Here is a 26,240-nt window from a genome sequence, read left to right on the forward strand (position 1 = left end):
CCTGCAAAAAACGGGCTAGAACTGCCACTGTTTGGGATGCGAGTGTGGTCACTGAATGAATGAAACGCGTATATCAAGGCACCACGGTACGGGGGGAGCGAGAGAGAGAGAGAGAGAGATTGGTACAGTAAAGGTTTGGCGAGAGGCAACAGTTGCCCCAATAAGGGGCGTGTCCCGGGGGGGGGGGGGGGGGGCTGCGAGACGAGAGCTCGTGCGCACTCTCGCTTCAGTTTTACGCATCGGTACCTTCTCATTGTCAGCCATCCCGGAGCAGCACCATGCTGTGCGGCGCTTTAGTGTAGCAAGACCCTCGAGGAAACTCTTTCCCAAACACTTTTAAGCCCCAACCCAGACTGCAGCGCAAAGCGGCCGCGTGGAGCACCTCGGTCATGGGCGCGCACCAACGGAGCTCCGCGCGTCTCGGCTCGGTCCTGTCACTGTGCGGATGTTTGGCCTTGCTGTGCGGGGTGACGGTGCCGCGGGTGGAGGCCGGCTGCCGGGAGAGGGACAGCCCCAACTGCTGCACCGGCAGGAACAACGACTGCTTCGAGTACACGCGGAGGAAGACTCTGTGCTACTGCGACACGTACTGTCAGAAGACCAGAGACTGCTGCGACGACTACCAGAGCGTGTGCCAAATATCCGGTGAGTCGCCCAAGGACTTTTCTATGGAAGTATAGCTGTGCCACGATTAGAGTTGGAATTTGAATTTATAACACCGAATTTTCCTTACCCTTAAAAAAATAATAATTCTAATAATAATAACAAAAATGTCAAATTCAGTTTTGAAACTTTGTGACGGTTTTCTGCCGGTTTTAGTAGAAGTAGGCTTTGTGGTACGAGGACCACTGGTGGTAGGCGGGCTCCCTCTAGTGGGATGTGAAAGAAACACTGCCCAAGTACAGTTCAGTTGTGTTTAACTTATTTATTTATTTAATCTGTAAGAACTGTTTGTTTTTAAATATATCCATCCGTTTCCTACCGCTTATCCGATGTCGGGTCGCGGGGGCAGTAGCTTTAGGAGGGACGCCCAGACTTCCCTCTCTTTTTAAATATATATGTAGCAGTAATTTGTATTTCACTCTTATGTGCAATACATTTTAATCAAATCGTTGTTGATGTGCATTTTTTCAAAATTCCCTATATTTGAGTACAGTGTTACTGTTCAAATTGTGCAATGGCTTACAATATTAAAATAATGATAAGTCTACTTTTGAGGAATAATACCGCTTGTTTTGTAAAGACACATGGGCCTACTATGCTACTGTATTTCAATATTGGTCATGATAGCGGGACTTGAAAAAGTGTTTTTGTAGTCTTTAAAATATGTGAGGTACCGAAGTAGGCTACAGATACTTGTGTACAAAAGATTTGGTAAAAGTAGAAGTACTGAATAAACTCCGTTATTTCAGTAAAGGTAGAAAATAAAAGCACAGACTCCGAAGTGGCAAAAGTACAGTACACACAAGCTGTACTTGAGTATAGTACAAACACTTCTTAGAAAAATACTTTGGCAAAAGTATAACTAACGATTCAGCTCTTGTCCTTAAGTGCAAGTAAAACAGTACAGACCCTGAAATGTACAAAGCACAAAAAGTAAAAAGAAAGCATAAAATGTTACGCTCAGTTGTATAGAATACTCGAATGCAACATGAAATCGATTCCCTCTTTTATTGGCTTACATCGTGCTCGTAATGAAAAGGGAAGAAAAATATCACTGGGCACGCGTGCTCGCCTAGCTTTGCTAATGTGAACAATGAATGATGATTACAACTGTCAATGTTTGAACAGCAGACGCTAGTGCTTTTTTAGACTGGCTAAAAACCCAAAACATATTTTCCACATATTCAATTTCGAAACCAACTACATCAAACGATTCTCGCTATAAGCCCGTTGAGGGGAAATATCTTGCTTGTCCAAATCTGTTGTGTCCTTCTCCCTGTTGCACGTTCCTCCATGCCGCTGGTGTCCATGTTTCTTTTCCCCACCTTATAAGTGCCCAAGATCTCAATCCACAAGCTTTTGTGCATCAGCTTAAGTGCAGTGTCTAAGTACTTTCGCCACGTCTGACTTTTAAACACTACTCAAACTGCTGCTGGTCTCTGGACCAGCCATGACAGTGATAAGACAAAGTACACGAAATGGGCCGACGCATGATGTTTGCTTTGAGCCAGACGTGACCCCATGAAATGCGACTTCTTTAAGCGTCACTGGTGTATTGCCCAAACTTTCTTTAGCCTTTCACCTTCACACGAGTGCTTCAAAATGCACAGACCAGACACGAGAACTGGACTAAACCGAATGCCTAACAACAAGCCACGCAGTGGCCTTAATTAGGGATGCACAGATGCCACGTTTTTTTTTTTAACATTGAGTACAAGTACTTATATTTGAGTACACGTCAAGTTCTGACACTTGATAATGCCATTATGTCTTAGAATATTTTAAATCGAGTATTTTTTTAAACGCAAACCATATACTTTTCTTAAACATGGATCACGTTTTACTCAAATATAACCCTTTTAAGACTAACATCCAATCCAGCTGCATGATTTTTAACACTGCTATTTCATTTCATTTCAATGTAGCCTGTAACACAAGGCATTTCGGTCATGTGGTATTTAAGTCTGAGCAAACTCGAGTATTACGCAAATACACGGGAACTTGTAATATATAAAAACATCGTCATTTTTACGATGAAAAATTCTCTGATTATTATAAGAATGAACACAATACTAAAAATGGTTACTTTTATGAGGTTAAAGTCAAGCTATCACAAGAAAAAGTGGTGAGTTGATTTGTTTAAAAAGTTGTAATATTTTGACATTCTTGAAAAATGTCGTATTTTTATGATTAAAAAGTCAGAATATTACTTGAGTTACAACATTTTGCAAGGGGGGGGGGGAAGTCTTATGTGAATAAAATAAACTTTTAGAAAAGTTGTAATTTTCCTTTAAAAAAGTATAATTCTCATAAAATCTTGAGAAAATAAATAATTGTAATATTGTCAGATTCTTTTAAAAGGTTACTTGAGAGATGAAGTTTCTTTTTTTTTAAAAAAAAACGTTTATGTATTGCATGACAAAAGTCAGAATTTAACACGAATAAAGTCAAATGTTATGCCAATAAAGTACTTTTTTGTAATTATAAGAAATAGTCTAAATTTTATTAGAATTAAATTGTGATATTACAAGACATTCACTTTCTCTGAACATTATTTTTTCTGTTCAGTTTAGCCGTAAAAATGAATATTGAAGCAGGAATTTTATGCGACTAAAATAGGAATTTTTGGTAATTCTGAGAAAAATCCAGATTTAAAAAAAAAAAAAAAGAAAAACAATCAGAATAATATTGAGATATTCAAGACATTCACTCGTTAACATCCATTTTTTTAATAACAATTTTTATGTACAGTTTGTCCATAATATCCTTTAATAGTAGTAGTTATAGATTATTTGAAAATAAAAGAAAAACAGCGCTTTGTGGTGGGGCATTCCGCCACCTGTCCGTAGTCAGTGAGTGAAGGCATGCACTTTGCGCAGTGGAAAGTCATAAAATGGTCAAAAAGCAAGTTTGGGGTCGTAAGGCTGAAGTCATGCTGCTTACTGATGCTATGTAAGGACAAAGGAGTGCTTGGGTGCCACGGAAACAGACGGCCGACGATGGTGAGGATTACAGTCGAGATGTAAAAAGCAGTGAGCGAGGTCCGCACTTGTGGAGTTGGTGGAAACCTTTCAAGGGGACATCGGAGGGATCGTGCGCTGGGTCTTAAGTGCTCCCTAACAAGCGTCTGCAGGGAACAATAGTGGATTCCAAGAGCTCTTAAAACACTTGTAAGCTCTCTAGTTATTTAAGCACACACACATACAACTTGCAAAATGACAAAATGGAGTTTAACCACTCTTGTTCTGTGGCTCAATTGTCCATAGAAGTGAATGTGAGTGGGATGGTTGTTCGTCTAAATGTGCCCTGCGATTGACTGGGGAACAGTCCCGTGCATTCTCAGCCACTCGCCCAAAGTCTGCTGGGATTCTCTCACACCAAACTGTACATTTATGACTTTTTAAAAGCCTTTTATTTTTTTTATTTTTTTTATTCAGCTCTTGCATTGCATTTTACATGTACTAATACAGTAAACCTTCACATCCGCCTTAAATCTGCTGTTCCAACAGAGTGAAAATGAGTGAAAAGTGCATATTAAGAGCAAAAATATGCAAATAATTGACGCTCACATTATAATTGCCATGACAAAAAGTAACAATTAAAAAAAAAAAAAACATTAATAAGGGAGTCAAAAAATGAAAAAAAAAAAGAAACACACAAATATAGTTTTGTATTGTGTGTTAGCATTAAGCTAGATTAAATACAAAATGCGTAATTTTCTTTGTTTTAATGGTTTAGTTTTCCAGGAAACTTTAATTGGGAGTGGCACTAAACAGTTTGAAGCCTCTTTTTTTGAAGAATTGCTCACCATTTACAGCTTGTTTTGAAGTTCGCTGCCAACTCCTACCACTAAAAGTTTTGCTTGCAACTCAAGACAAAAAAAAAACAAAACAAAAAAACGTTCAAGCGTTAGTTTGTTTTTCTCGAAAAACTCAGTTGGGTCATCCGTGAGTGAAGGTATCGCTGCATTATGGGTTTCTTACAGTTCCCATGAGTTTGTATTTGTTTAGAATTGCATTGCAGGCCCCACCCCTGTTCTTTAAGCTCCTGTTCGCAGTAACTAAGACACGGGTAGAAGGTGAGACGGCGTGTATGGTGTCATGTCACAGCCAGCCACAGGCTATCAACTTGATCCATTCCGTGCGTGTGTGTGTGTGTGTGTGTGTGTGTGTGTGTGTGTGTGTGTGTGTGTGTGTGTGTGTGTGTGTGTGTGTGTGTGTGTGTGTGTGTGTGTGTGTGTGTGTGTCAAACTCACAGAATAAGCTCAGCGTTATCCGGCACAATTGTGACGTGTTGTTAGTGAGCTAGCTATGCCTACACCAATATGTCAAACTCAGGCCCGGGGACCAAATTTGGCCCACGATGTGATTATATTTGGCCCGCAAGACCATATCAAATGTGTATTAGAGCTGGCCCGCCAGTATTTGGCACATGCGCTACTAATATTACAAATCCCAAAATGTTTTGCTCATGTCTTGGCCCATCAATCTAGACCGGCGGGGGCCCCTTCCCTTTCTGTTGCAGTCGTTAGCAACTATGCTACCTGTCTCCACGAGCAAATTTACAATTCCCCTTCCCAAAAAAATGGCCAAACGAAAGATGTAAAACAGTTCACTTCCAAGACAGTTGGGAGGCAGATTGCCTGTTCACGAAAGTAAAAGACAGACCTGTTTGTCGTGTGCGGAGCAACGTGGCTGTAACATAGAATATAACATAATTGAATACATAATGTTTTTTTTAAGCCCTTTATTAACTCCTAGGCAGGGACTGTTAATAGTTTGAGGTTTGGATTTTTATTGAAGGACATTCTTATTTTTTGGAGTTGTTTTCTTGTTGGCCTTTGAAAAAAGATTTACATCAAAAAGAAAGGTAGTTGGACATAGAAAGACAGAATAATTCATGTTATCTATTTAAATACAAAACAACAAACAAATACCACTGATGTCTTTTATCGCAAATTTGATTTCTCGTATTTATAACATTAAAGTTTGTTTATTCCAGAATCAGTTTTTAAGCAAAATTTAAGTTTGTTGTCAATGATAAACTTTAACGCTACATTTCTGCAGAAAAGGGAAACATGCACATTGCAGTGTTTTTTTTTTTTTTTTTTTTTACTAAATATTCAGTTTGGCCGAATTGTTGTCCTTAAGTGAAAGTAAAACAGTACAGACCCTGAAATGTACAAAGCACAAATGATGTTGTCCCAATTTTTAATTTTGGCCCACCGTGAATTTGAGCTTGACACCCCTGGCCTACACCCTGAAAATGCATCTTCCCTTCGGATGGTCCGCTGCCGTTTCCGCTTTTGAGCGCCTCGCTGTCAGCCGTGAGTGCACGCATGTCATGGAGGTGAAAGGGAAAAGAATGGGGAGAGCGAGTTTGACTTGACAACCAGCGTGTGGACTAGGGCTTCCGCTTTAGAGCGCCTCGTTGTTGTGCTGTGGCAAAACCCCTGCAACAACCCCGTGGGATGTACGGTATTCCAGCCACTGGAGGCTTTAAGCAAATATATTTAGCTCAAACATAAGTTCTTTGTAGGCATAAGATCCTATTTTACTTTAATTAATTGTTAGATTTTTTTTTTTTGATTTTTTTTTTACCTTATTAGTTATGTTTGCATGGCCCCTACCTTAGTTCCTTAGCGTGTTTGTAATAAGCTTAATGTACATGTGGAAAATTAGGGGTCTCGGCCAAAGAAGAATCCCTTAATTTTTTTGTTTTTGTTTTGTTTTTCAAACTTTCATTAACATTGTAAGATTTTTGTGGACGTTTTTCTAATTTCTCTGTTTATAATTCAAGATATGTTTTACTCTGCTTGCTGTCTGCAACCGGGTCGCCATTGCAAATGAGAATCTGTTTTCAATTGCCTTAGCTAGATAAGTAAAGGTTAAATAGATAAATGACATTACATTAATAACTCAAATCTCTTTTTCTCACATACAAACTAATTTACAGATGCAATTACAATACATTAGCATATGGTGAAAAATTCCATTTATTTCAGTACTGCAGTTCAATTCTAAAAGTGAAACGCTCTTTTTCTTGCTCTCTTTCTCTGATTTTCTAATTTTGATGATTATAGCTTACAGCCAAAAAATAAAGTAAAAATCACCTTCTCAATAAATTAGAATATCACAAAAGAGAGACTTAAACTGTTTTTTTCTTTTTCTTCTAATAGACACCCAGCTCTTTTCCTCTGCCTTTGAGCGAGAGTTGGCGTTTATCCTCGGCTAGTCGCCAGTCAATCGCATGACACGAATGACAAACAACCATTCACACTTTGATTTACTCCAACGGAAAATGTTTCAGTCAACACCACGACAGCACAAGGAGAACATGCAAACAGCACGCAGGAAGGCTGGAGCTGAGATTCGAGCCCCAAACCTCAGAATGTTGAGACGTGCTGTTCTAGTGTTTTGTCCGAAGAAAAGTCCATTTCCAAGAATGTCAAGGTAGCAGAACATATATCAGAAGTGTAGTCATAAAAAACAACACGCAAATATATACAGTGGATCCCCTGCATACTCACGGTTCAGCACTCATTTTTTTCACCCAAAAATTAAAAAAAATATATAAAAAAATTAATAATGGATTTTTTTTTTTCTCCCAAATTCAGTAGCAGGCGTCCACAGTAATTTGTTATTAGGTGGCTCTGACACACTCATGACCCTGAACCCATAAATGATGTTCAAAATGTCCTTGGTATCAGCTCTGTGCATGACTCATCAGCAAATCCTAAGGGATGCGTGTTGGATAAGATCGGCTGCTGTATCTGGAGGGTAAAAAAACACCTTGCTGTCTTGTACAGTATGTGCAAACTGAGCTCACACACATGCAGCTCGTGTCCTTGGCTCCGTTCCACACCAGACTCCACCTGGACTTATCTGATTGCCATGCTGCAGGTCTGCTCAGCATCAACATCTGCCACTGCAGACCAGCACCGTTTTTTTTTTTTTTTTTTTTTTTTGTGGCCAGCATCACAGCCGCCTTGTTTTACACCATTCACACAAAAGTGCTCCACGTTTGGGCACTTGCTTGTGTCTGGATGAATTTGCATCTTGACCAGGTGAGGCCAAACTCAAGTGCCCCATTTCATTTTTTTAAAAACAGACTGAGGGGCAATGTCACTTGTAGATGTGGTAAATAAAACAAAATGTTTAAAATATGTTAAAAAAAATAATAATAAGATTTGTGTTTTTCTAGTATATTTAATTCTAATGTAATAAAAAATACATATATTTTCAAAATGTCAAATGTATATGTTAAATTGTTTATCTTAATAAAGTAAATGAATGAACTGGAGATTGGTTGTCACATGCACTTAACAGCTTGTACTTGCCAGAAATTCCAGTACCTCATTCGATGTTGCTGTCGGTCGCTCGGCAGCCTCGCTGACCATTTTGTTCTCGTCTTTAATGAACTTTGGCGGGACATCCAGTTGTGATGTGACTGGTGTGCCATACTTTCTCTATGTGACGATGATTGTCTTCACTGTATCCCACGGTATATTTAATGCCTTGGAAATTCTTTGGTAAGCTTCTTCTGCCTGATATCTTTGAACAATGGGGGCCCTCTGATACTGTGGAAGCGCTCTGTGGACCATGGCTTGTGCTGTAAAATGTGACTACAAAAATGTCAGCAAAAGCCTACGAGAACAACTCAACTGCATTTGAGGTTAAAATAAATGGCACATTAAATGGTGGCAGGTGTGTGCTGCCTGTCTCTCAGTTAACATGAATGTGATTGGTTAATTCTGACAGCAGCAGTTAGAGGTGGATGTGCACACTTGTGCACCCACATTATCTCATTTTTATTATTATTTGTTCTTCCCCTCTTGAAAATAGATCTTTTTTTTTCAAATGACTTGTCCAGGTTTAGGTCACATTAATGATGGAAACATTTTAGAAATAATTGGTCATGCTCTCATTTTTTTATATCGCAAAAAAAACGGCATTTGAACACAGGTGTGTAGACTTTTTCTATCAACTTCAGCGTGTTTTCGTTTCCCATTCACGCGCGTTGTGAATGTCAGTATGAATGGTTGTCTTTCTTTACATGTGTCCTGTAGTTGACTGGTGACTAGTCCAGGGTGTAGTCTGCTCCCCCCCCCCCCCCCACCCCCTAAAATGGAGTTAACCACTGTAATATTGATATGGTTAAACACTTTTGAAACTCTCTTAATTATTATTCTGTGGTCATTTAAGTGTAAATAACGGTAGCAGCTAGCAGTGGGTGTATATAGTTAGCGAGCAGCTAGCGAGCAGCTAGCACTTGTGGCTAATGTTAGCTGGTATCTGCCTTTCCCCAAATTGTGGTAGGTACAGTCAATGAGACAATGTTGATAAACAGTTTGTTGCTGCTCATTTATGATGTAAAAGGATTCAATTAAAAAGTCGATTTTTAGCGACTTCTCTATATTAATGATTATGAATATGAACTTTTAAAACCCACAAAGTGAATGGTCAAACTGTTCCGATCTGGTGCCGGAAGCAATCGAGAGTATTGCAATGTTTCACACGGTTTTGTCAGCCTCCGGGTTCAATCCGGCGATGCAACCCAAAATGATGATGCCTGGCAGTTGTTGCGCTCAGCAGTTTGCTCATCATTCGTCTGGCGCGTCTGTTTCTCTTCCCGCCTGACCCGGACGCTCACTCCTTGCTTTTCCTGCCTTCCATCCCACGTTCCTGTCTTTGACCCACGTGGAGAGTTGATGTTTTTACCTCAAAGCTTTGAAACAGCCCAGCTGGACCAACAGCTGGACTCTCCGACTGCGATGCACGCGTGTTTCTACTTGCAAAATCGTCTTTTTTTTTTTTTTGTTCCTTCAAACACCTTGCTTCAGTCCAAATTGGCAAACGTGTGCTTGCACAAAAATCAAAATAGGCCAGATTTTGCGCTCCACCCACCGCAGACCCTCCGTCTACGAAAATAAAGCTCCTTGTATTTAATTAGTTGTTGCTGAAATCCAGAGGAAACCGAAGAATTGTGAGCAGTAACATTGGGTAATACATCCCAGCATATCCTAACAATCCTCTCTAGCGGTTGCGAGCTGCATAGCAATGACATCAGTGCAGTATGATTGGACAATTAATTGAAAAGCGCTTCGAGTCAATGTAATGACATCATTGACACATTATTGCCAAATATTTTGCTATCTGTGAGCTCACCTTTAATTTGACTTGAAGAAAAGTCCAATATTTTAAAACTAGTAAATGTAGGGGACTGACAAAAGGTGATACTGTACGTTTTAATACAATCATAAATATTGTTTTAACCCAGGGTGGTGCACCTTCATCTATTTCAATATGGATCAAGATCGAACCCCTGGTGCCGGTCCTTGAACGGACCTCACGTTTACGCTAGTTTGGATGAAAATTGAATCGCTTGGTGTTGGTTCTTGAATGGAGCTTAATCTACTACAATCGGTCCCAAATTCAAACCTCTGGTAAAGGGTCTTGAATGCAACTTACATGCACTACACTTGGGATAAAGTTCCAACCCTTGGTGACAGTTCTTGAAAGCACCTCTCAATACAGTTTGGACGAACAGTTAACCGCCGGTTGCTTCAACTTTCTGATGAAGGTTCATGAAAGCACCTCTCATTTACGACAATTTTGACATCTAATCCCTGGCGATGGTTCTTGTGTGCACCTCACACGCACTTCAATTTGAACCTTAAATTGAAAAATGTTCGAAACCTGGTTGTAAATCCGATCACGGTTCTTGAACATATCTTACATTCACTATACTTTGCACCAAGTTTTAACACTTGGTGACAGTTTGTGAACGAAAATGCAATCCCTGGTGTTGGTTCTTGAACACATCTTCATCAACTACGATTGGGGGCCAAGTTCAAACCTCTGGTGAAGATTTTTGAACACACCCACACCTACTTCAATTGAGACCAAACTCTAATCTGCTCTGATGGTCCTTGAACGCACCTCACACCTGTTCAAGTCGGTCCAACTTGTAACTCTTGGTGACGGCTCTTGAACGCACCAGTCTCGATAATCCATTGTTTTGTCTGTCAGGAAACATTTATGTTCGAACCTGTTATTAGTACTATTAGCAGCCTTGTAGTCCTCCCCTGTCTCCACATGGGTGGGAGGGTGTCTGAGGAAGTTTTTTTTGTTTTTTTTTGTTTTTTTTTAGAGATTCTGTTGTGTGTGTGTGTGTGTGTGTGTGTGTGTGTCCCCCTGAGAGCAGCTGGACATCTGGCTCCCATCATCCAGGAGGAGGTGGAAGTCTGAAGAGAAGGGGTGGGAGTGTGTTCCAAAAGAGACAGATGGAAGGAAAGAAGAAGGAGGAGATAAAGCAAATTGTCCAAGCAGGTCTGATAACTCCTTTGTCATGACACCCTAAAATGGAAGCAGAATGGAGGCCAGGGTGAAAAAAGAAAGCAGAACGAGCTGAAAAGGTAGATAGCGCTCAATTATCACAGAGTGTGACTGGCGATGGCGCGACATGCCAGAGGACAAAAGTGCTGATTTGGGGTACATTCAGTGGTTTGATTGCTCCATTTGATGACATTTGTGTGAAGTTCTGCCAAGTAGAATTACTGGAATTAGCTCCAAGCAAGACCGTTTTACCCTCTATTATTATTTCTCTCTGTTTGGACCAAAACACAGTTGCCTTGTAAAGTTTGTTTGTTTACGTTTGTGTGGCTAAACTGTATGTTTTGGTTTCATCTCAAATAAAACTAAAATAACATTCAGTAGAGTTCACACATCTGCCGAGGTTGCACAAGGTCAAAAATAACTAATAGAGAGCCGTATTATTGTGTGTCTTGCCACAGTTTGGCACGCGAAGGTTTCGATATTCAGCGATGTGCGCTCTGACAAGAATGAGGCAGTAGATGACAATGAATGGCCTTTATTATGACGACATACACAACTGCATTGCCTGGTGCAATGTAATTGTGTTTGTAAAACACATCTGAGTGTGCAGTACACGGAAGATGACATAAGAAAACCGTACCGTTTTCTATGATAGTTTGGGGGATATGGCCATTGTGATGCAAAAAACGTGTTGGAGCAAAATTGAAAAAAATGTGAAAGTGACTTACACCGGAGTGACGTGAGATACAAGATGAATTAATTCCATAATCACGCTCATAGCGCAAATGATCTTTCCTGGATGAAATGAATAAAAATGTCATGAATCCATTCCAGCCAATCCTAGCCCCCCACACCCCCCAAAAAAACAACATGAATTTCTGGAAAGGGTTTTGTCATGAGAAAAATTGAAGTCTAAAATATTGTACTGTACAGTAATGATCTAATTAAATTAAATGTAAAGCGTTCAACAGTTTTCGCCACATTTTTTGCTTCCGTTTAATGGCCATTGTGCTTTTCCTTCTGGTGTGCCCCCTTAGCCACCCGTGGGCAGTATATGGCCCGCCGCACTCCACGCGATGCAGTCGAACCCGATCGGACCAGACCATTGCAAAAATATGACAGTTGGCGACTCACAACCGCACGTTGAGCGATTTGATATATGGACGCCCTGAATGGTGAGCCTCTGGAAGCTTTTGAGGGTGCACATACAGTATGTTGTACTTTATCATGTTTATCAAAGCATAAAAAGAGTAAGTAAGTAAAAGTTTACGAAGAACTGGGTCGCTACAGAGAACGCATATGGTTGCATTGGTTTGAGTGACACACTCCATTACGACTGAAAACATTGAAAAAATATGAAAACAAGAAGAGCTGACTTACCAAGGACAGGTTTACCAATTGTTAGAGCAATTAGCTTGATGATGTCATTTCTGCTGAGACAAGTGCCTTGCTTTTTTTTTTCTCTCTTCTTCTATAGGGCTGAAAAGGTTTTACTAACAGAATTGCGTTTATACTGAGACGCAACGCCTGAGCATAATTACTAGTATTTAAATGTCTATGATTATTAGAATTATAAGAAAGACATCAGTAATAGTTAAAACAGTACCTCCCACTCATGTGCTATTACGTTGGGTGGAGGTAGTAACATTAAAACAACCGCACGTATTTGTTCTGGGGTTTGCTGCCAGAATGTTTCAAATGAAAGCTAATCATTGTGTGGGGGAAAATGCTCGACACGCTGACAAATACCACTTATTTTCTCCACGCAGGGTGAGAGGTCAGAGGTGGCGGCTGCCAGCCAAGCGGCAGGACAGACTGTCAGCAGGGTTTATCACGTGGGTGGCGACTCTTGTCTCTTGTCGCACTGCCGCTACCAGAAACAGAGCAGGACCACCACAGCTAGACAATTACCTCATGACCTCTGGTGGGCTCGGCTCACAGAACGCTCGGGGGGAACGCCACTTTCCTGCCTCCCCCTCGGGTGCGGGAACTCGCCGACTCTATCCGTTTCATTGTGCGCCCTTTTCACCAAAGATCCTAATTCGCCGTGTGGCCCACAGCAAAAAGAAACAAAGTGTGTGTGTGGGGAGGGGCGTGGATAAGAAGAATGAGCAGGAAGTTAGCTTCAGATGAATCAAAATAAAGGTTCAAGTGCGTGTGTTTTCCACTCGTGACTGCAAATAGAATGAGCCCAAGTGGTATGACAAATAAGCGTGAGTGTTTGTGTGTGTGTGTGTGCGTGCGTGTGTGTTTGGTGATCTGGGAAAGGCGGGTGTCAGGTGGGCAGCACTAATGTGCAGGAATGCAGAGATTCCACAGTGGCTTTGTGGACTGGCTGTGTCACTGAGACAGCCGCCCCCCGAACACCATCATGGGAATGAACAGAGTTCAGCGGCACCTAAGAAAGCTCTCTCTCCACACACACACACACACACACACACACACACGCACACGCACACAATGAAGATGGCGTGGCCATGCAGGCAGGCACTTCTTAGTTCATGGTTCATCATCCTCTCCTTCACCGGATGCACCTGCTCTCCTCATAGTATACATTTTGTTCAAAGAGATCTGTCAGTTTTCGACCATTTTTGTTGTAATTTTTTTTCCCTTTTAAAATGTACACTTTTCAACTCTTTTATATTGGAATTTGATTGTAGTCACATTTTCATGGTTCAAGGAAGAAAAAAAAAGTCAAGGTAAAAGAAACATTGATGCTGTTGAAATGATCCAAACATGGACAATTTCATATTTTTGCACAAATCAATGCTCTTGGTCTATCCTGACGTGGTCTGATATTTTACACATTATTAATCAATTCAAATGTTGAAAAAAGCTTGAGAACAAATCTGTTAATACTATGAGACACTTGTAGTGAAACACCGCCTCCTTACAGCACAGGAGCCATGCAGCATTATGTCGCCTCAAGATTGATAGCCTGAATGTTGTTGTTTTTTGTTTTTTTTGTTGCGACAATTAACGAGTGTCAATAGTTAGGTTAGATGGTTGTGTAAACTCAAGCTTGTTAAAAGTCAATAGCTGTAATGGTTCGGTGCAGAAGGAACTTTTCAGCCACAAAGGTAAGTGCGTGCAGACTTATTCCCACCTATTAGACTGCTTAATCAGCTCATTCTTTTATTTATTTGATCACTCATGGCTCTAAGACCTTTGTAAAAGAGTTTGGGAAGATGATGTAACCACAATCGCTGTCACTGGTTGTGTGTCCTACTGTATTAATCAATGACAGCGTAATAAATTTGCGATTTATTAGCATACTAAAGTAGCGATTGACATGATTTTGGGGTTGTGTTGTGTTCATGTGCAATATAGGGGATAAAACCAACTTGAACGATACGTTGTTTGGTAGCTGCCCAAAGAAGTTTGAGAACCACTGATTGAGACAAACAACCCTGGACATTTAAAGATAGCTGTTAGAGCAACAGGAGCACACAAATCAAGAGATGTGTGCCTCGCCAGTCACCTTCTTTGTTTGATTTTTATGAAGTGTGGACTTCCTGCCTAAAAGAGGCCTGTTCGAGGTCAGCTGCTCTTAAAAGTTACTGATTTCCTGCTGGAACTGCTTAGCTTTGATGAATATAACTTCCTCTTTAGATTGATGTAATTGGTTAATTCAGCCTGATTGCTGTTGCTACTGCTACTTCTATGTGTGTGTGTGTGTGTGTGTGTGTGTGTGTGTGTGTGTGTTGAAGTGTGGCTCTGAGTGAAAACAGAGAGGGACAGAGAGTACAGTGGGGGCCACTTTTGCTCACTTCCTGCATGTGCTGATGTTGACATGCGTGGATGCTAATGAGCCATTCATTTGCTCAACGGCCTCTTACCTGAGACAGTGCCTTCAATGCCGCCAGGGTCTTATTAGGCCAGTGACAACATGCTGTACACAGGACACTTCATTAGGTACACCTTCATCAATATAAAATCTGTATATCAGACAGTTGTAGCAATGCTAAACTGATATAGCGGCAGCACGGTCGACTAGTGGTTAGCAATACTGCCTCACAGTAAAGTACAGTACACATTTTTTTTTTTTTATAAGTCTGCCAGTAATTTCTTGGATTCGATGAGCAACAACTGAAGGTAATAACAACCCTCCCGGTCTGCTCGGCAACACTCTGGTGTAACAGAACCTGTCAAAAGTCAGGCTTTCATAATAAAAGCATGCGGTATAAAAACAGCTTAACCACACTTTCTTCGGCCAGTTAACTCCCTGGCCTCCTGACCAAAGTTAACTGGGATTGGCTGTAACTCACCTGTGACTCAAATGAGATTGAGTTGTGTCCAAAAATTGACTTTAAGGCGGACATTCTTACTGATCTCCATCTCCATGTGTTTACCCTAGCAGCCATCGACTGCGTGGTGGGTTCATGGGGTCCCTGGTCATCATGCACGTCTGCTTGTGGAGTGGGCAGCACCGAAAGGAGTCGCCAAGTGTCTGTCCCTCCCAGAAATGGGGGGATGCCCTGCCTGGACCTCAAACAGCGCCGCGGGTGCTTCGGAAACAACGAAATATGCAGTTCGGCGAAAGGTGAGCGCGCCTTTCTGTTAAGTATTAATGCACTCCTCGGGGGCATTTTGAGATCCGGTACACATTTAGTGTATAAGCAACACATGTTCCACTATAAAAGATTGTGTGCAGCTGTGTTGCATCACTTTGAATTAATCAGAACCACACAACAAAGACTATCAGCAGAAGTGTACATAAGTAGAGGTACATATACTTCCAGTGTAAGTAGGCTGAACTCCAAGGAGACAATACAATTGTTTTTCCTGATTCAACTCCTTCACTTAAGTCAAATTAAAAAGGTACAGACTCTAAAATGTACAAATGTACTTTGGGGCCATTCAACCGAATCAGTGCCATATGCTTGTTGTAACTCTTTAATTCTGTTTAATTTTTCTTTTCTCAAATGGCATCTGTATAACAACCCAATTGCAATGTGAGAATTCGAAACTATAACTCCCATGAGCTCTGCCTTCACTTGGTGTGTGCTCATTGGTCCATTCCTGAAGCCAACCCCACGCACACAACCATCGACAAATGTTTTTTGAACGGGAACATTTTCTATCAGCACCTAACCCCCTTTATCAAACAACAAATTGTGGCTAGTGGAAATGTTGAGAGGCTAGTACTTCTGGGAAACCACTAGCTACAGTGGCTGGTGATTTAAAAAGTTAACGTCAAGCCCTGGTACCACTGATGATCAAGGAGAAGTCAAACTCCACATCAATCCCTGTTTTGATGCACATGATGGAACGTGTTTACCTCCACGTTGACTCATCTTGTCCTTTGAACTAAGGCTCAAGCTGACTTGTTTGTTTTTTCTATGCATTTCTACCTTCTCTCCACCCCTATGCTGGCCTGCAGAGGTGGCGAAGATCCTTCCGGATTCCTTCAAGAGGAACTTTAAGGACCCTTGGAGGAGGCCTCACATGCTGATGAAGGAGGAGAAGGCCAGGTAAGATCGACGAACCACAACATGAGCTTCATACTTCAAAACAAACGGAGGAACCTCCACCAAACAAACAATTTTGCCCAGAGGAAATAATGTAAATAGAAATGGTCTTTTCCAAACATTTTAATATTCTTAACTGGCAGGCAAGTGTGCAAATTAGTTAACCACTGATGTAGTAAAAAAATCACTTCTCACGTAGACTCATACAGTTCAGTTGTATTTAACATTCAAGTTCAATACATTTGCATTTAAGAAGCGTTTGTTATTTTCAATTTTAGAAATAGGCAAATAACATATACTGTATGTAATAAGATTAACCGGGTGTTAAATATCATATTTAGGACATATAAAACCACTGTAATCTGGGTTTTAAACAAAAACAAAAGGCAAAAGTACAGCCTTCTTTCTTGGATGTGGTCTTCGTTGTGATTGCAGATGTTCTCAGAGACCAGGATATAAAGTCATGGCTGTTTTCCAAGAAGGCCTTACAGCCTTTCTCACTGATTAAAAGTGACATTGGACTCCCGTGTTTTCACTGACTATCAGGGCCCTGGACGCACATTACTCAAGAAAATAAGACATTCATGGATGAGGAAGCGGATTAAAAGCATTCTCTGGTGCATTAAAAGGTCCCTGATGTTGTCAGGAAACTGACATAGATAATAACTTGGAAAGTCAGAGAAAGAATCGAAATAACTGAGCTGTCGGGAAGATGGGAATTAGCCTCTCTGTCCACTGAGGCAACACAGATTCCTCCCCAATTTGGGAAATTGTTGGCAACATTATTTGTAGTAAAAAAACAAAAAAACAAAAAAAAAGGTAAGAGCTATTTAAAGAGGAGTAAAGGAGTGTTAGGGCCACACTGAAAATAAAAACTAGGTTTGGTAACGGACGTAGAGGAATAAAGAATGAAGTCAGAATTTTACAATAAAAAAGTTGAAATTTCATCAAAATTAAGAAATACATATCGAGAACAAATATTCTGAGGCTAGTCATATACAAAATCTTAATGTTATGAAAACAAAAATCACCAAAAGGTTTTTTCTTGACTAAAGTCTGAATTTTCCGAGAATGAAGTAGAACTATTATGAGAATAAAATTGTAAAATGTTGAGACTAAAGTCAAAATATGACCAGAAAATTGGCATAATTTATAATGTTTATAAATTATTATGTTATAATTTTAGCTTTACAGCAATATACTGTATAGCTTATTTCTATACCGGATTGATGTATTGCAGAGACGGAAAGTTGCTGCTGATCTCAAACTGTTGGGTTTTTCTTTACTTCCTAAAAAATTGCAACTTTAATTAGAATGTATTTTTTTTGGACGCAATATGACTATTCTTGTAAAATTACAACTTTAAACATTTGGCTTTAATTGACATGCGGTGCACTGTAATACACCTTTCTAATATATGAGTGCCTTATTTAGAAATATCAGAGGGGCTCAAGTATTGAATCTTATTATCCTGTATTGTGAAGTGTCCAGTAAGTGTGTTATTTAAAGGTGAATAGAAAAGGTGAAGGTCATTTTTTTCTTCTGTTCAACTCAACTTTTTAAAAAAGTAATTTATAGAAACAACTACTGCTGAAAGTCAAGGAATAAAAATGGGTTTTAAGATGAGTTGGAAAAAAAGAAGGACTTTGAGCAGGCTTGTCTGCCATTTCGTAGTTTGGGACCAGCAACAGAAAAAATAAAAAAATAAAAACAATCTTAAAAGGAACTATAAAATGCACAGGCAGTCAGTGGAGGGAAGCCAGAATTGAAGTTACCGTATATGCTGTGCTCCCTCTTACGTGTTCCAGTTAAGAGACGAGCAATTCTGTTGGATAGTTGTTTAAAAAAAATCATGTAAAACATGGAACAAAAGAGTTTAATAATCATATTTTGTTAGCCCTTGTAAAAGATGGGGAAAAAAGAAATGGAAGTGTTTTCGCAGCGCAAACCCCTAATGCGGATGATGTTTTGCCACAGATGACTGAATGAGAGACAAAACAAATAGAGTAGGAGTACAAAGCGTCTGCCAGAGATCACATTATTATTGTCTCCAGAGCGCAGGCGGAGCTGTGTTGATATTAGGATATGCTGCAGGTGACATGACACCGCTGGATCACCTTCAAATGACGCTGCTCTGTTATCTGAGCCTTGATTGCTCTTTTGTCTGCCCCCCGGGCGCCATTAAAACACAACTCGCCGCCGTGGACTTCCTCTATCTGTCGAGCAAAGTTCACCCACCGAAAGTCTTCTTTTATCATTGGTCTTGTGAGAGAACGACAACAATAAAAAAAATTTAAAAAATACTCAAAAAGCAGCTTTACTTTCAAGGACACAAATTGCAAATTCTGTTTTTTTTCAATTTGAAACAATTCTCCGGTGTCTGCGACATGCCTTTGTCAGAATTCCCCAGGGATAAAATTTTTTAGCATACTTCATAAAACTCAACTCCTATGATTAGCTTGTTTTACACAAATGAGCCAGCCCTCATTCCGCCCTATATCCTGCTGGGCCAACAGCGAGTCTGGGCCTTTTGTGACAATGGCGACCAATTTGATGAATCTTGTAAGTGCGGACACAGAGCCGATGTTTTGGAAAAAAATGAGCGTCCTTAACAATTAAAGCATTTTAAATTGTGGAAGCAGCAGTTCATATATTGTGTGTATGTGGCTCATGGACATATCAACTGACACAAATACGACCAATCGACAACTGAACGGAGCGCTACTTATCGGAAGCTAATAGTATTAGCTAAAGCTAATCTGTGCAGCCAACAAAACTTAATGCACCTCGGCTTACCTTCTGCAAAGCAACCAATGGCTATCCATCCATCCATCCATCCATTTTCTGAGCCGCTTCTCCTCACTAGGGTCGCGGGCGAGCTGGAGCCTATCCCAGCTGTCATTGGGCAGGAGGCGGGGTACACCCTGAACTGGTTGCCAGCCAATCGCAGGGCACACATAAACAAACAACCATTCACACTCACATTCACGCCTATGGGCAATTTAGAGACTTCAATTAACCTACCATGCATGTTTTTGGGGATTTGGGAGGAAACCGGAGTGCCCGGAGAAAACCCACGCAGGCACGGGGAGAACATGCAAACTCCACACAGGCGGGGCCGGGGATTGAACCCCGGTCCTCAGAAATGTGACGCAGACGCTCAAACCAGTCAGCCAACCAATGGCTAATTTAACCTTATCAGAATCAGAATCATCTTTATTTGCCAAGTATGTCCAAAACACAAGGAATTTGTGTCCGGTAGTTGGAGCCGCTCTAGTACGACAGACAGTCAATTTACAGACCACTTTGGATACATAAAGACATTGACAAAAAACAATTGTTTTCTAGCACTTAGAGCAGTTCGAATGACTAATATTGCAATAGTCCGGTGCAATGACCATTGTGCAAAGGGCGCTGAGACTTCGAGGAGTGTATGCGGTTTAAAGTGACGAGTAGTGCGATCTTCTGGGACAATGTTGGTTGTGCAAATGTTACAGATACTCCTCAAACAGTGTGCAAATGGAGCAGATACTACTCTGGCATGAGTGGCCAGTACATGCAAATAGTGCAGCATGGCGAGACAACTACAGTGAGTATACGAGTAATACATAATTGTCCTCACAGAAATGTGACAACGAACTCAGTGAGAAAAAATGGCCAGCTTGTTGTAATGGAATTATAGGTTAGGTGTTTAAGAAGTTGATCGCAAGAGGGAAGAAGCTGTTGGAATGTCTACTAGTTCTAGTTTGCGTTGATCGGTAGCGCCTACCTGAGGGAAGGAGCTGGAAGAGCTGGTGCGGAGGGTCCGAGAGGATTTTGCACGCCCTTGTCTTGGTTCTGGCAGCGTGCAAGTCCTCAATGGTGGGTAGGGGGGTACCGACAATCCTTTCAGCAGTTTTGATTGTGCGTTGCAGTCGGAGTTTGTCCTTTTTTGTTGCAGCACCGAGCCAGACTGTGATGGAAGAACACAGGACCGATTCGATTACCGCTGTGTAGAACTGTCTCAGCAGCTCCGGTGGCAGGCCGTGCTTTCTCAGAAGCCGCAGGAAGTACATCCTCTGCTGGGGCTTTTTGAGGACGGAGTTGATGTTAGTCGCCCACTTCAGGTCCTGAGAGATTGTAATTCCCAGGAACTTGAAGGTCACGACGGTTGACACAAGGCAGCTGGACAACGTGAGGGGCAGCTGTGGCGAAGGATGCCTCCTGAAGTCCACGATCATCTCTACAGTCTTGAGCGTGTTCAGCTCCAGGTTGTCCGCCGCACCACAGCTCCAGCCGCTCCGCTTCCTGTCGATATGTAGACTCGTCACTGTCCTTGATGAGGCCGATGACAGTGGTGTCATCTGCAAACTTCAGGAGCTTGACAGTCGGGTTCGCTGAGGTGCAGTCGTTCGTGTAGAGAGAGAAGAGCAGCGGAGAGAGGACACAACCTTGGGGTGCCCCAGTGCTGATGCTGCGTGTGGATGAGGTGGCCTCCCCCAGCCTGACCTGCTGTGTCCTGCCCGTCAGAAAGCTGTAAATCCACTGGCAGATGGCAGGTGAGACGCTGAGCTGGAGAAGCTTGGATGAAAGGAGTTCAGGGATGATGGTGTTGAACGCTGAGCTGAAGTACACGAACAGGATCCTCGCGTAGGTCCCTGCACTGTTGAGGTGTTCTAGGATGAAGTGCAGTCCCATGTTGACTGCATCATCCGCAGACCTGTTCGCTTGGTAGGCAAACTGCAGGGGGTCCAGCAGGGGACCTGTGACACTCTTGAGGTGGTCCAGCACGAGACGTTCAAAGGACTTCATGACCACAGATGTCAAAGCGACAGGCCTGTAGTCATTCAGACCCGAGATTGCAGGTTTCTTGGGGACTGGAATGATGGTGGAGCATTTGAAACAGGATGGACCTTCGCACAGTTCCAGAGATCTATTGAAGATCTGAGTGAAGATTGGAGTGAGCTAGTCCGCGCAGACTTTGCGGCAGGATGGGGACACATGGTCCGGGCCTGCCGCTTTGTTAATCTTTTGTTGTTTGAAGATGCGTCTCACATCCTGTTCATGAATGGTTAACGCAGAAGTCAGAGGTGTGATTGTGGTCGCGGGTGCGGCCCGGTGGGTGTGTGGTGTGAAAGTGTCCTTTTCAAATCTGCAGTAGAAGGTATTCAAGTCGTTGGCTAGTGTGCTATTGTTCTCATCTTGGGGGGATCGTCGCTTGTAATTAGTCAGCGATTGGAATGCATGCCAGACTGATTTAGAGTCGTTTGCGCTAAACTGTTTTTCCAACTTTGCTGCATAGTTTCTGTTAAGATATTTACTTGGTTTGTTTCATTTCACAATTGATGAGTGGGCACGTGCCCAGAGACCAGTCTATTTTTACAAACAATAAAAAGTCACTTTGTTCATGTGTTTTAAATAACATTCTTTTTTTTCCTTTTTGTTTGCAGCTACTGTGTGTATTTGAGGGTAAAACAAGTGAGTGCGGCCTGCAAACTGAAACTGTGGAGTGCCCAGTTGGTGAGAGAGAGACTGGTGTGCGCGGAGTGCCAGAGTGATGCCATGTCCAAGTCAGACCGATGCGGAGGAGACGGCCTGGAAGCCACCAGGTAAACCAAACCGTTATTACTTTTTTATGCATATTTGGCTGAAGCTAGCGTTCACGGTAAGATCCAATGTACATGTACAAATGTACTTGATAATAATGATTCAATTAATATGTATTGCACATAATAGCTCAATAAAAAAAGGTGTAACACTTTTTTTTTTTTTAAACAAACACTTTTTACTGATTAAATGCAAATGTATTGTGCTTAAAAGTTAAATACAACTGATCTGTACTTAACAAATGCACTGCACTGAGTTAAAAGATTTTTTTTTTCAGTCATTCTTTCACATACCACTAGAGGTCGCTAGTGTACCACAGTTGTTCTCAAACTGATATAGATTATCAGATTACTACTATTACGCTATCACTTTTTGAATTGAACTACTGAAATACAGTGGAACCTCGTTTTAACGGAGCCTTATTTAACGGCTATCGGAAGTAACGGACTGACGCGGTGAGTCATGTGGCTAATTTACATATGCCATGTAAATTGACCATTTGCTTGTGCGCTGGCTCACTGGATTCTTGAAAACGGCACACTGGTATTGAAATCCTGGCCGGAGGAGATAAATTTGGATAAACTTTTCAAACATTTTCAAGCTTTTACATATGTATTTACATAAATTATGTACTGTATTGTGTGTTTTAGGTCACAAAAAAAGTTGTAAAAAAACAATTTTGCTCTATATGGTTGTATTTAGGCCATGAAAAAAGGTGCTTCAATTTAACGGCCATTCGGCTGTAACGGACGAACCCCCCCCGCGCTTCTATTAGTCCGTTAAATCGAGGTTCCACTTTACAGTGACTTTCCGATGATATTGAAATGTTTTGAGAAGCACCTGTATTTTCTGTTTCCTTTTCCAGAACCTTCTGGTCAGCAGCGTCCGCCATAGGCTGTCACGGGTCGTGGGTGCGAGAGTCGTCTTCCGAAGGCTGCCGATGTCCCCCTTACTCTGTCCTCTTTGTGTGAGCAGCCATGTGTCCAGCACACGTCCAAGTAGACGGACCGCATTGTCCTCGAGTGCTCCTGCAAAAGCGAGCAGAGCCCTGCCAGTCAAGCCCTCACATCCAGAATTCCTGGATGGGTTTACTCAAGGAGATCAGCAGCATCCTGCCACTTTTATTTTTATTTTCCACCTCATACTCTGTACTGTATTACTTACTACGCACGCAGCTAACCTTGCAGATAACTTTTCAAATTTTACTCCCACCTTGTTATACTTTTTGTCCTCCAAAGCACAGCAACTTCCGTTTGTATTTTTACCTCTCTGCTATCTACCTCCATAAATGCAAGTGCGTTTTGATAATGCGTCAAGTATAAATATGCAAAAATATATATATATATATATTATTTAGCTTTATACATTTTCTACTCTTGATTGACTCTTGACACGTGTTTGTAACTAGATGTTTTTACACCAAACAGCGGTGGCTGCGCTCCGTTTAAGCCCCGATTCAAAGGCTCTGAAATGCCCCGATGAGTTGGAGATTCTTCAAACTGCTTCTTTGCCGAACGTTTTTTTTTTTTTTTTTTTCTCCATGTCAGTACAGTGGAACCTCTAAAGTTGTATAACTCGGAATTCTGCACAAATGTTCATTATAAATACACCTAAAATGAAAAAGAGAATGTTTGATAATGACAAGCACAATGCTCACAGGCATATATTCTTTTATCCTCTACGAAGAACGACAAAATATTTTGCCGCTTTAAAATACATTTTTAGTTCATCTTAAATCAGATATACTGTATGGTTTTGCATGTAATGTGATTTTTCTCTCTCGTAATATTACACCTTAAAATAGTTAGTTTTTATTGACTATCATGACTATATTTTTGTAATTTGCACTCCACCCCCCCCCCCCCCCCCCCCCCTACACACACACAAAATTACAAATTTAGTCCTATAATAATTTTAATTGCGGCCTTAATACTGTTTTGTGCATCTTTCATCTCAACATATTTTTCTCATTTTTCAAGCTATAACTGTGGTTAGATTATTTTTTTACACCTGTGTGACAGTGAAGAATGTTAAAATGGAAAAACCTAAATATGAACAGAAGTCGAAACACATCGTATTTGAATATAGAGGTTCCATTGTATTCTGTTCACCTAAAAGAAAAAAAAAAAAACAACGAACAAAAAAACAAGTATAAGCAGTGATTTCTCAGGTGCTTGGGTTTTGAATCCTCTCTCTTCTAATGATGTTATGTCATTATTATCTTAAATGGCAAAAATAAATCCAACAGCTCTTTTTTGGGCTGAATATTCTGGGGGGAAAGCCATTTAAGAGAATTACAGCATCCTCAAGGTATTGCTTGTTTTCACTCACTCCCTTCTTCAATTACTTTACCTTCATGTGGGAGATTTTTTTCATGAAAGTAAGGCTACGTTTACACTGTTCCTTTTCAAGTGAGGCCATTTTTATGTCCACATTCGAGTTTTTTTCACCGTCTATCACGGGATCTGTGAGGTGGCAGGACCGCTCAGTCCCAAAGCCTCAACGGCGCGCTGCGCTTTGGCCTGTAGTTTACCACAGGTGCCAGTAAATTCCCTCCTGGCCTGTTACATTCTGATGGAGTCCCTCACGCTCAGTCGAGACTTTGTACGGATAAAACGTGGATGCCTCGCAGCTGTGGAGCACGTTTGTAGCCCCCGGCAGAGTCAAATAAAACCCCCTTGCCTGTCCCGGCTCCAGAGTCGGTGTCAGAGCAGGGGGTAGATGTATCGTTTAAGGTTAATACATGTTTGTTGATATTAGTTTCCAGTCAACAAATAATTCTCTAATCCATCTCTTTCACCCATGGCTTAGCTTTATGAGAGTTGTAGGCGGCAATTGTTCCCGTCCCACTACGGACTGCCTCCAAATTGTATTATGGCCTATTACGTACTGGCAGGTTTAGTTGTGTGCAGCCCCTTTTTCATAAGGCCGACCAGATTTCTCATTCGCCGGGCGTCCACGGCAATCGCCGCCTGTCACATTTGGCCATCTTGTCTCTCAACGTTGTCTCACGACCATCCCGTTTTGTCCACGGTGGCCCCGGAACAGATTGTAAACGTAGCGTAATCATCCTTGGCCTCCTTGTTATTTGCTTTTGATCCATTAACGAGACATAAATGTCAGACACAGCACTTCTTCTGCTTGTGTGTTTCCCTATGTGTATGTGTGTGTGTTTTCTTTTCCTCGGAAGAAACAGCAGATTAACATAACATTCCTGACTTGAAAAACACAGGTCATTCAAGCGCATGAATTCCAAATACCACACACACACACACACACACACACACACACATCCCAGAAAGTCCCTTAAAGTGGAAAGCTGTGATTTGTTAGTTCTCTTGCCACACTTGTCTGTGTTTGTGTTTATTTATTATCAAACAATGACTTTATTAGCGCAGCGTAGCATCCTCTGTACACTGTCCATTAGTGAAAATAAACAACTACCTTATAACTGTCAATCATCCTCTTCCTGTTATGTGTTCAAGTGTGAGCCCTAATATGTTTGGATTGCTACCTTCTTTATCTGTCACAAACCACTATCGTTATTGTTTTTTTAAATAAAAAGAAAAAAAATCGCCTCGTTGCAAATACAGCACAAAAGTGGTGTTAATTATATCCCTCACTTTAACTTGTGTTTACTTGCAGCAGTTAAGAGAAGAAAGCAGACGAGTATACGTAAGCGCATGCGCACATCAATAGAATTTTACTGCATTCTCTGTATTCAGGCTCGGGGCGTCAAATGGGATGACGACAGGCCGAATGACTGATTTGTGTATACAATGATGTTTTTTGTTTTTTTTTTCATTTTGGGTGGGACTTGTGTTATGATGTAACCACCAGAGACACCTGCTTGGGTAACACAAGCCACCTGAGCTAAAAGAAAGCCATTTGGTCTCTTTATTTGTCTGATAACTGAATTTTGAGGACTGAAAATGTAAAGTCGTCGCGAAGATTTTTCAAACGACAAAGGTAGTTTCAATCCAGTAGCGGCCGGAGGAGTTACAAGGCCGGAAGCACGTCACAAATCGAACATCAACTTTTTTCATCATTAAGTAATATCTATCATCCTCACCAATAAATCGATTTTTGCTGAACTTGTTTTCTTTTCATGTCTTCTTCGTGGGGTGGCGCTGTTGGACAACTCGCCTCCTTCCATGCATAGTACAGTGTGGCTGTTTTAGTC

General features: G+C 41.2%; 1 protein-coding gene across 2 annotated transcripts; it reads left to right on the forward strand.

The window, feature by feature from the left end:
• Positions 1-252: 252 nt before the first annotated feature.
• On the forward strand, positions 253-24,232 carry si:dkey-178e17.3 (somatomedin-B and thrombospondin type-1 domain-containing protein). 2 transcript variants are annotated; one of them, XM_061673430.1, is made up of 5 exons: positions 253-645; positions 15,358-15,543; positions 16,384-16,474; positions 21,901-22,059; positions 22,923-24,232. In XM_061673430.1, exons 1-5 carry the CDS (start codon positions 390-392, stop codon positions 23,026-23,028), a joined length of 798 nt encoding a protein of 265 aa, XP_061529414.1. In that variant the 5' UTR covers positions 253-389; the 3' UTR covers positions 23,029-24,232. The 2 variants fall into 2 exon arrangements, with proteins under 2 accessions (XP_061529414.1, XP_061529415.1); XM_061673431.1 differs by having other exon boundaries at positions 15,361-15,543.
• The last annotated feature ends 2,008 nt before the right edge of the window (positions 24,233-26,240 follow it).

The sequence above is a fragment of the Phycodurus eques genome, chromosome 3 (assembly GCF_024500275.1).
Source record: "Phycodurus eques isolate BA_2022a chromosome 3, UOR_Pequ_1.1, whole genome shotgun sequence".
NCBI classification, from domain to species: domain Eukaryota; kingdom Metazoa; phylum Chordata; class Actinopteri; order Syngnathiformes; family Syngnathidae; genus Phycodurus; species Phycodurus eques.